Below are 11738 nucleotides of genomic sequence, written 5' to 3' on the forward strand. Positions count from 1 at the left end.
GAAGACTAAGGCTCAGAACAGTTGAGTCAACTCCCTCCAGACAGCTAGTAAGTGGTTGTGGTGAATTTTACGTGGTAGCTTGGCTAGGCTATGGTGTGTGGCAGTTCAGACACTAATCTAGATGTTGCTGTGAAGGCATTTTGTAGATGTGACTAACATGTAACAATCAGTAGGCCTTAAGTAAAGGAGACTCCTCTCCACGTGGGTGGGCCTCATCCAGCCAGGTGAAGGCTGTTAAGAGCAAAAAACAGGTTTCCTGGAGAAGGAATTCTGCTTCAGAGACTGTAACAGAAATCCTGAGTTTCTGGCTTGCCCTACAGATTTTGGACTCAACTGAAACATCCACTCTTACCCGAATTTCCAGCCTGCTGGCCTGCCCTACAAATTCCTAACTTGTCAGCCCCCACTGTGTGAGCCAATTCCTTAAAATAAATCTCTCTGGGGTGCCTGGGTAGCTCAGTCGGATATACATCCAAATCTTGATTTCAGCTCAGGTCATGATCTCGCAGTTTGAGGGTTTGAACCCCATGTTGAGCTCTGTGCTGACAGTATGGAGCCTGCTTGGGATTCTTTCTCGTTTGCTCTGTCTCTGCCCTTTCCCGGCTCATGCACGCACGTGCTCATTCTCTCTCAAAAATAAACATTAAAACATAGCAAATAAATAAATCTCTCAGATATGATGGGCTGTTTCTCTGGGGAACCCTGACTACTAGCGGTAGGGTAGGGGTGTTAAGCTCTACTCCGGGTGTCCCCAGAGAGGCCCAGCTCCACAGGAGCCAGTCTTGTAGAGCCCACCCCCCACAGCCTCTCAGCGGGAGCGGAGACACCGACGGGGCTGGCTGAGAGTCGAAGGCCAGGAAAAGAACGGAGACCAGGAGTAGGTGATCTGTTTATTGCAAGACGCCTTCTTCTGCGTGCTGGGCTGGCTGTGAGGCTCTACTGGGGGGCCCTTCACAAGCCCCAGTCCCAGGCCAGACAGACACAACAACTTGGAATCCAAACCAGTCTCACATAAATAGAAGGAGGTTGGCAAAGGAAAAAGAGAAAAGCAACAAACAAACGTGTAGTCTTCCCACACTCATGTGACACAGCGGCACCAGTGCCTTATTCGCATTACCTCTTCTTATTCTGCTTCCACACCGAAGCCTTCATCTGCTCTGAAAATCACCTTCGGATCCAATTCAGCAGCACATGGCCGCCTTCCTGATAGTCCCCGAGCCAGTCTCCTGCACTGACGGGCAAATAAGCCAAGAAAACCAAGATGGGTTCTTCTTAAAACAAACAAAAAAAATGTCTCCATTGTTCTTTACACCTCCCAGTTCTAATGGGTGAACAGTGTGTCGCTCCGACTCGGAACAAACCAAAAAAACACAACTAGCACAAGTCATGAGTCAGAATAAAAACATATTGCACATGGTTATGAGAGTCTTCCTGAGGGCCCTCTTGCTGTAGGTGCCCAAACACTGGCTTTCGATCCAACCAATTGCTTGCCTGTATTTGTGACCTACACCCCTGTCCATGCCCCGCTCCCCGACTCCAGCTGGCACGAAGCAAACATTCCACATCATTAGCCTTCCCTATTAGCCAAACTCACACACCGTAAGCACCTGGTGGAGCGGGGTTAGGGTTGTTGGTTGTAAACCTCTGTCCACCTTTCAACCACTTCTCCTCTGGGTGGCTGTCAAAGTTCTACAGGTGAACACAGCACCCAAGATGTGGAATCTTCTTGAACTGAGAGCCTGGGGAGTGGCTTTCCCCAACCACCTGCTTGTTGTTACAAGCTGGGTCCGAATCTACAGCCCTTGCATGGGACAGGCAGTGTGGCGATCAACATTTTTTCTCTCCTAAGGAATTTTCAAGTATCGTAAAATCCCTGATACACTATGTAAACAAGATATCTTACTGAACAGAAAGCTAGGTCACTTCAGGAAGCAGCAGCATGTGAGATATCTAAAAGGCCTAATAAGGTTTTAGGTCCGACAACAAAGGCAAGACAGCCGCCCACCGTGCCTCAGAAGGCTGATGCTTAGGCATACACACACACACAGCTCTTCTGTATGGAGGCAGGGAAAGAGCACCCAATGCGGCACCTGCTGGGGTCCTGAGGATACATCATGCAGTCCCCTTCTTTTTCAGTGTAGCTGCCACTGGCGAGAAGTAAAGAAGTCTTTGATGCTAAAAGCCAAACATGCTCATGGACTGGCAGTCTGCATCCAGTTTCCAGTCTCCTGGCCTCTCACCAAGTCTTTCTCAATTCAGGGGGTCCCTCCTCCAGAGGGTTGTGGCCGAGCCACCCCCCTGCACCCCAGCTACATATGTGGAAGACACTTTCCAGAGGAATGCTCTCGGGGGAGGTTGCCATGGACTGTTTTGCTGGGGGTCAGCTTTATTTAAAAAGAACATGAACCCTCTCCGTTCAAGGGTAGCAATGAGGCTCTGTGGGGATGGCCTCCCCACTGCCTCACTCCGCTGAGCTCCCCTCACCTGTGTCCTCGTCCTCTGCCCAGGTGGGTCTCCAAGGACTCCCTGTGTGGCCCAAAGGTGCCCTATCTGTCGAAACAGCCCGTGGGGAACGCGTGGCTTCCGCTGAAGTAGCTGCTTCCATAGGTGGTGGTGAGGCAGTGCCTGGGCTCAGCCGCGATGGCCATCTGCATGCTGAGGGGCGTGGGGAGGGACACGGGACACACGTCCAGGGGCTGGAGGGTGGGGTACAGGGCATGGAGGGAGGAGCCAGAGCCTCCTGAGAGCAGGCTCCCAGAGCGATGAGCCTGCAGCGAGTCCCGATAGGCCAAGCATAGGTCCTGCACGGGGGTCTGAAATGGCGCCAGGGCTGGTGTCGTCGGCTGGCTCAGGGTGGGGTAGGTGGGTGGCTGGAACAACACCTGGGTGGTGGCAGGGGGCGTGCCAGGCACCATTGCCAAGGCCTGGCTCTTGACCGCAACAGCATCCTTGAAGACATTGTCATAAGCTCTGAAAGGAAAGGACCTAGGTGAGACTTGAGGTCCGAGGCCACAGCAGCAGACACCTGAGTGTGCCCCTCCCTCCCTTGCTAAGTGGGATTCGAGATCTGTGTGCTGTGAGCTCAGGGTGGTACCCAGCCCACACCCACTGCCTGTAGCACTGCCTCCCCTGTCCTCTGACTAAACTCAGGCTTCACACCTACACCCGGATCTGCCTCCTACAGAAAACCCCTTCTGATCCCAGACTCTAGCTGTCCCCCCAAGCCTCTGTACTGCCCTATCTCGGCGATCAACCCCCCAGATGATAACTTCTGTGTTACCACCTAGTTCCTTGTGCTGAGCACGAGCTCCAGGGGGAGGGGGCCCTCTGCTCTTGCTCATCACTGCATCCCCAGCATCTGGCACAGGGCCCGGCACTTAGATGAGCACCTCTGCCTTCAAGGCACCTGCAAACAGATCCCAAGCAAGCTGCCCCTGGGGTCTAAGTTTCACCTTCTGGAAAGGGAACCAACAGGTTTATTTCCATAAAAAAAAAAAAAAAGCTTCCCATAAAGCTTTTTGAAATAACAAATCTATTAGAGGCTCAGGTAAGACAGGAGCAAAGGGAGGCTACAGATCTGAGAAGAGGATCATCCCAGAGCCACAACCATGGTGAAGAGGCAGGGCTGGTGGCCAAGAATCTGGGGGCACCTATCTGCACTCAGACCAGACCATATGCTCTGTTTCTGGGCACCTTCTATAAGCAAAGATTTTAAAACAAGGCCCAGAGAGCAGGGCAGACAGTTCACACAGGGATGAGACAAAGGCAGCTACTGGCACAGCTTCCCATATCAGGAGGCTGAGAGGCAGCTCTCCAGGGGCCTGGCCCCATGGTCAGTAGGGCCAGCATCCAGAAGATGCTGCCATATGCTGGGGGGAAGAGGGATGGGCAGCAGCCAGGCTTGGGTTCTCTGTCCTGTCTCCTCCTTGTGGTCACCAGTGAACACCTGCACCTTCAATATCAGTTTCATGGTGTTGGGTCTGTGCTGACTCTTTGTACCTTCTCTGATACGCTGAACATGTCCTCACCAAGCTTCCCAGGGACCCTTGCGAGGAGGCCATGGCCTCTTATGTAGCTGGCTAAGAGGTCAGCTTTGTGGCCACATCTGATCAAAGTAGCTGATTATAAGTCTCTCAGTGTAATCACCCATAAGACTGACTGGCACACGGGGATTCAGAGCAAACAGCCCAGACACTCAGAAGGATGTGTCCATCACCTTCTCTTCTCCCCACCTCCTTGACCTTAAAATCACAAATTCAAAGCTACCCAAAATAGGAAGGACCAACTCTGCAAACCTCATTCTATCAGGAGTCACAATGGCCCACTTCCTGTGAGACACTAGCTCAGGGAACTACCCTAACCCTCTGACTTTGAGAGATCTCCTGAGGTGAGTCTCCAGAGCAAGTGCCTCGATTATTTTGGAAACAAAGAAAGATCAGGGATGGAACTTACACCAGCAGGATTTCAATGCATGTGCTGAGATGTTCCAGAGAGTAATTTGAGATCCTCTGTAGGTCTCTGGTCCAGTAGGGGGAAAGCTGAAGGCAAATCCTGGAGGCCCCAACGCAGGCTGCGGCCACCACAGAAGGCTGGAATTTGTAGAAAATATGATCTGAAAGAGAATCACAGAAGTCGGCTTCATAGAGCCTCACTCTGGAGTCCCAGTGGCCCTCCTTCCTGCCTTGTGCTTCCTGAGAACTGGCAGACAAGTGATTAGGTTCAAGGCTGTACATTGCTGAATACACACACAAGATGAAAAATTAGAAATAGTATGAAGTTCCATTCCTGAATCTTAAACACCTTGGCTCTCGGTCTGGGATTTCTGGTGTCAGCCTAGAGTAATGATTTTTCAAAATTTCGCCCTAAGTTCTGGGGGGCTGCGAGGGGCTTGCTGATGGGCTACAAAGAGAACCACAAAACATGTGTCTCTTCTTTGGCTGTTAGTGGCGAATGACACAGCAATGACCCGGGCGCCCCTGTAACTGTTTACATTGTTACTTGGGACCATTTTGGTTTGTGGTGGGTTACTGGGTATTGTATCAACAGTATTTCTGACCTGGTATTTTACCTAGTACCTAGATATTAAGACAATGGGAAGAGTGGGATTCACATGAGGTCCCCAAACAGGATAACTTTATTGCTGAACTTTATTACTAAAACATACCCCCTCCCCCACCCTATCTGTACGATGACTGCTCTTCCAAAATGACCTACTTGCAAATCTCTCCCATTTGGATCACTTGGAATGTTCCAGGTTACTGTAAGAAAAACTACCAGGTGATCAGTAAGTTTGTAGGGTGCCGGCTGCCTGTATGTATATCAGCTGCTTTATTTCTCCTTTACATGGTGTTGGCAGTACTTTGGGAGAATCCTAGCTCCTTCTCTGTGTATCCCCTGAGAAGTGGGAGTGATCTGGGTGGATGGGCCCCGGTCAGCAAGGACTCCCTGGGTGGACATGCCTCTCAGATCCCAGCCTCTGTGTGTGGGGGGAAGGGGCTACCGGGTCCCGACGTCGGGCCGCACCTTGCAGGGTAACCTCTAGGAAGTAGTGGGCATACTCCTTGAGGCACTCTTTGGTCTTGCGGGGGCAGGTGGCGGGCCAGCTGTGGCAGTGCCGATCCTTCTGGCTGACGGAGGCTGAGAGGTAGTAGTCCAGAAAGTGGGCGGGCGTGGGCAGGCAGAGGTTCCAGCTGAAGGCTTCCAGGAGCAGCAGCTCTGTGCTGAGCAGCTCCTTCTTGGTGAGGGTGAAGTTCTGGCCGTTCAGGACCCTTGTACTGTTTATCTGCTCCAGCTTGGGCACGTGGTCTTCCCTGTCCTCGAACTTACCTGCAGGAGAAGCAGACGTTACTGGAAGACAGCACTTGCCTGCACCCAGGAAGCAAAGGCCCACCTCACGGTGCCTGGACAGTGCTGGCACGGAGCACAGAGAGCCAAAAGGCCCCACTGCCAAGCGACTAAAAACACACATTTTGGATCTGCCAACCCTGCGCTTAAATCCCCAAGTCATCATGTCCAGCTGTGTGATTGTGCACAGGTGATTGTGCACAGAGGCCTTTCCATGCCTCAGTTCCCTCATCTATAAAATGGAACCTAAGGGTTTTGTCAGATACAACAAGAAAATGCACACCACATGTTCAGACCAGCACGTGGAACAAAGAAGGCACTCCATGGCAGTTAGAAACAGCAGTGAGGGCCTGGAGGATGAGGGAGCCCTCTCTCCACTCCTGCCTGGTCCTCACTAACACAATGTCAGGACTGGTCACGGGGTCAGACAGCCACAGTCAGAATGACCTTGCAAATTTGATCCTGTCCCCCCACATATAGAAAAGCCCCTCAATGGCTCTCCACTGTCCTCAGTACTGGGTTCAAACCCTGTCAATAGCTTTTCAGCTTGGATTCCCTCAGAAACAATTTGCTTAGGAGGTGAGCCTAGGAAAGACTGGTAAGTGGGAGAAGACAGGAAAGGGAGGAAAGCCGGAAAGGGAACATGATCTTGAAGTTATCCGTACCCCTGTGTTCACTGCAGCATTAATTACAATAGCCAAGACTGAGAAACAACCTGAGTATCCACTGATGAATGGACAGAGAAAACTTGGTATTTATATACAATAGAATAATATTCAGCCATACAAAGAAGGAAATCCTGCCATTTGCGACAACATGGATAAACCTTGAGGGCTTTATGCTAAGTGAAATAAATCAGGCAGAGAAAGACAAATACTGCATGATCTATCTCACTTACATGCAGAATCTGAAAAAGCCAAACTCAAAGGTACAAAGAACTGACTGGTGACTACCAGAAGCAGGGATGGCGGAAACTTGTGAAGGGGGTCAAAAGGTACAAACTTCCAGCTATAAATTGGCCCTGGGGATGTAAGGTACAGTATGGTGACTAGTTAACAATGCTGTACTGTGTATTTGACAGCTGCTAAGAGAGATCTTAAAAGTTCTTATCATTAGAAAAACATTTGTAACTGTGTGAGATGATGGATGTCAACTAAACTTACATGCGTACAATAGGTACATATATCAAATCATTTTTATACACTTGAAAACTAACATGACATTATGTGTCAATTATATCTTAATGCAACTGGGGTGGGGGTAACACTACGGACTTCTGAGGTGAGGCTTTAAAGAGGCCATGCAACTCCCACCTTCTTCCTCCCTTGGAGTGCCATGCTGAGACCATCATGTAAGGAAGCAAGCCTAGCCTGCTGGAGGTGGAGAGGCCACAAGAACAGAGGAACCCAGGTGATAGCCAGCGCCAACTCTCAGACATGAGAACGAGACCATCCAGGACCTTCTAGCCCAGCCCCTCCAGCGCTGTTTGAATGAGCATAGGTGAAACCAGCAGAGGAAACCCCATGCAACCCACATTGCTGTTTTTTTGTTTTGTCTTTTAGTGTTTATTTATTTATTTTTAAGAGAGAAAGAGGAGGGAGAAGCAGAGAGACAGAGGGTGAGAGAGAATCCCAAGCAGGCTCCGGGCTCTGAGCTGGAGCCCCTCCGACGTGGGGCTCGAACTCACAAACCAGGAGATCATGCCCTAAGCTGAAGGCTGGTTGCTTATCCAACTGGGCCACTCAGGCTTCCCACATATCACTGTTGTTTAAATCACCAAGTTTAGGGATGATTTGTTTGGCAGGAATAGATAACTGGGATATACTCATATCCATGGGCAGTGGCAAAAAGATGTGAAACCCCACAAACAGGCATGTCACACGGCTCAGATTCCTCTGAAGAAACAATGAGTAAATACCGGAAGATCCTGGAAATAAATGCCATGAAATAAAGCCACATAGAGTTAGATACAAACAAAAATTAAACACGAGTCTTGAGTTATCCTCAAGGGTCAAGGGAACTGAGGTATTTACAGAACAATCCCCAGCGGTCACCAGTGGTGGAGAGCTCCAGTGGCAGCTCCCACTGGGGAAAGCTCTGCAGGTGGGGCGGCTGCAGGCCCCCCAGCCTAAACCCACCTCACCCTGAGGAAACCACGCACACCTGGCTGAGGCCTCTGTCACTGCACTCTCCGAAAGCCCCGTGCCCCCCTTCCCCATGAGCCTTCATCTACACAGCCTGGATCACCCTTCCCCTTCCCCTGTTCACTCTGCCAACCTCTCCCCACCCTTCACCCCTGAAAGCCTTCCCCGACCACTGTCCTTGTTCTGGCCAAGTCTCACATCACATGGTGATCCCTGAGGCCTGGCTTTGGTGTGGTCGCCCGTAGCCTCCGAGCCCAGCTTAAGCAGGAGCAGAACACTGCTGAGTGAGTGTTGGAAGAGGCGGTGGGGTGGCCCAGCTGAGCTCAGAGAGCATGTGACAAAGGGTCCGCACACCTGTGCACAACTGTGAGTACCCTGTGACCCAGTTCTCACCAGACTTTCATGCTTCTTAGGAGAGATGAGGAAGTAGCCGCTTCAGGCTGCCTTACAGCAGATACAACACATTTCTCAGGAAGGCCTCAAAAAATGTCCCCAAGAGGGGCACCTGGGTAGCTCAGTTGGTTAAGTGTCTGACTTTGGCTCAGGTCACGATCTCAGTTTGGAAGCTGGAGCCCCGTGTCAGGCTCTGTATTGACAGCTCAGAGCCTGGAGACGGCTTCACGGTCTGTTTCTCTCTCTCTCTGCCCCTCCCCCACTCATGCTCTGTCTCTCTCAAAAAACAAAAAAAATGTCAAAAAAGTGTCACCAAGAAACGAAACATTGGACTCTGGGAAGCCAGTGTCTCTATTTTCTCTGCAAGCTTTAAAAGAGTCCACTAAGTGGGCAAAGATGGTGTGATGTGAGGCTCTGGTCTTTGATGGGCAGGAACTGAGCAAGTGGAAATATACAAAACAGCAAAGAGTGGAGACTGATGGCTGACCGGCTCCTATGCAGCTTACAGCCACCCCAGAGCCTCGGCTGCCAGAGCCCTTATCCAGCAGGACCTAAGCCTGGCACAGCACCGCCTCCACAGCTCACACCTTCCCTGGTCTTGCACACATGGGCAACTCAGGCAGGACAGGCAAGATCAATGCTGTCCAAGGCGGGAGAGCCTCCTGTATGGCTGGAAATCCTGGGGTGGGGAGGGCTGACCAGGCCTCTCCAGCCCCACACCCTCCCTAAATGCAGGACCTCTCCTCCGGCTGGGATTGCTCATCCCTTCACTCACCTTCCTGTGTGTCCTCCAGCGGTCGGTTCAGAGGCCACTGGCTGTCATTAAGGCACTTCTCATGCTCAGATTGCTTAATATCAAGTATTGATATTAATGGCTAGCACCTGACCAATAGGTCATTAATGGGCCTAAGCCCATGAGGACAGGAACCGTGTCTGACCCATTTGCAGCTGTGCCCCCAGGTCCCAGCACGGTGCCTGATACAGGGTAGCTGCCCAATGAATATTCGTTCAAAGAATGAATGGTATTCTCTTTCTTGTTTTGTTTTGTTTTGTTTTGTTTTGTTTTGAGAGAGCGTGAGCAGGGGAGGGGGCAAAGTGGAAGAGAGAGAGAGAGAGAGAGAGAGAGAGAGAATCTTTTTCTTTAAGTTTACTTATTTTGAGAGAGTGAGAGAGGGGCAGAGAGAGAGGGGGAGAGACAGAATTGCAGGCAGGCTCGGTGCTGTCAGTGCAGAGCCCATTGTGGGGCTTGAACCCCACGAATCTGAGATCATGACCCAAGCCAAAACCAAGAGTAGGATGCTTAACTGACTGAGCCACCCAGGTGCCCTGAGAGGGGGGAGAGAGGGAGGGAGGGAAGGCTCCACATTCAGCACAGAGCCCGAGGTGGGACTAGATCTCATGACAATGAGATCACGACCTGGGCTGAAATCAAGAGTCAGACTCTTAACCGACTGACCCACCTAGGCGCCCAGGTACTCTGTTGATAGTTGAATTTAGGGCCATTTAAATTGTTCTCCGATGATATCAGATTATCTATATTCCCTAATTTTTTCTCCCATGATCATATATTCTTTGTACAACTTAAAAAGAAAAAATTTTCTTGCACAGTTGTCCAATTTTACCTGAACCTTGTGCCGAACTAAGCCAACACTGTTAGCAGGCACTCAGTAGATACAAGTAGATACAAGTGCTCTTTTCTTCCCCAGGGCAGAAGGTGGCAAGGTGAAGGTCACAGCCCGGCAAAAACATGCATCATACTCAGGGTGGCATTAAGACTCTTCCACACCATTTCTGGCAGCCAGCAATCTATTCTAACTGGCAGATGTGCTCAGTGAGATTAGTTTCCTCCCTGCCCTCAGAGCTTTTCAAACCTTTCAGAGCTCTGCCTTTTTCCCAGCCACCAGGCCCAAGAGGATTAGCCTCAAATGGAAGGGGCTATGGATTACTGAAGAATCTGAATTCACCTGCTCCCCAGGCTGGAGAAGCTTCTTGGGGACCCACCACACTGTGGGCCAGGGCCAGGCAGAGTGGGGTCTGAATCCTCAGAGTTGGCGCTGGACCTAAGAGCACCAAACTCCACAGGCCATTTGTTTCCTGTTTAGGAATATGCCCCCCATGGAGATGAAATGGCCACGCAGAATGGGAAGTGCTTCAGTAGTACCCAACACACACACAGGGGCAGTCTTCATGCTGGGTTGGGCACTGGATCCTCCCAGGCAGGTTGCGTTCGGATCCCCAGAAGCTCAGAGAACTTAGCTCCACACATCTAGGAGCGACCTTACAGTCCCTGCTCTTAATTGCTGGCCAGCAGACCCCAGCTTAGCAACTATTCCCAAGCACAATACATTTCACAGCCAGAAAAGATTTTATGAGTTTCCTGGTGTTGCACGTGCCTGGCAGACATTTCCTCCCCTCCTCCCATGACTGTGAGCAGGCCAGCCTTTTGTCCCCATTGCTGCAACCAAGCACCGCCACTCAGCTGCCTGCTCCTTATCGACAAGCTGCACTGACGACAGATGCCTGGAAGTCTTCAGGCAGGTCCCCTGGGAGGTGTGGGGGACAAAAGTCCAAATCTTTCCAAGTCACACCAGAGCCACAGACTCTCAACTCCTTTAATGTACTTTTTGTTTGGAAATTTTTCAAATACACAGAAAAGATTAAATAATGAACACAGAGGACCCTTCAGCCAGATTCACCAACTGCTGACTTAGAGCCACATTTATTCCGTGTGTGTGTGTGTGTATAAATACTGAGTTTGCTGGACTATTTCTTTTTTTAAAATTTTTCTTTTAATGTTTGTTTATTTTTGAGACAGAGAAAGACAGAGCATGAACGGGGGAGGGGCAGAGAGAGAGGGAGACACAGAATCGGAAGCAGGCTCCAGGCTCTGAGCTGTCAGCACAGAGCCTGATGCGGGACTCAAACTCACGGACCGTGAGATCATGACCTGAACCGAAGTTGGAAGCTCAACCGACTGAGCCACCCAGGCGCCCCTTGCTGGACCATTTTTAATGAAGTTGCAGATGTGACAAGCCAGCCCTGGACAGTGTACAGCCCTGAAGTCATTTTCCTACATAATCATGATGCTATTACCAATTCTAAGAACATCAGGATTAATGCAATAACATTCTTTTCTTTAAAAAATTTTTTTATTATGTTTATTTATTTTGAGAGAGAGAGAGAGAGACAGAGAGAGAGACAGAGTGCGAGTGGGGGAGGGGCAGAGAGAGAGGGACACACAGAATCCAAAGCAAGGCTCCAGGCTCTGAGCTGTCAGCACAGAGCCTGACGCGGGTCTCAAACCCATGAGTGTGAGATCATGACCTGAGTCAAAGTCGGATGCTCAACTGACTGAGC

At 50.5% G+C, this 11738-nt stretch overlaps 1 protein-coding gene across 2 annotated transcripts in view; it reads right to left on the reverse strand.

Annotated features, from left to right (window-relative positions):
• Window positions 1-876: 876 nt before the first annotated feature.
• CCNJL (cyclin J like) overlaps window positions 877-11738 on the reverse strand; it is an 83982-nt gene continuing 73120 nt past the window's right edge. For both annotated transcript variants that reach the window (XM_040443766.1, XM_040443759.1), the window contains 3 exons: window positions 5524-5826; window positions 4453-4612; window positions 877-2970 (listed from right to left, as the gene is read on the reverse strand). In XM_040443766.1, coding sequence (XP_040299700.1) covers window positions 2547-2970; window positions 4453-4612; window positions 5524-5826 — 887 coding nt within the window. In that variant the 3' untranslated portion in view covers window positions 877-2546. The remainder of the gene's footprint in view (window positions 2971-4452; window positions 4613-5523; window positions 5827-11738) is intronic.

The sequence above is a fragment of the Herpailurus yagouaroundi genome, unplaced genomic scaffold (genome assembly GCF_014898765.1).
Source record: "Herpailurus yagouaroundi ecotype Mexico unplaced genomic scaffold, PumYag 29, whole genome shotgun sequence".
NCBI lineage: Eukaryota > Metazoa > Chordata > Mammalia > Carnivora > Felidae > Herpailurus > Herpailurus yagouaroundi.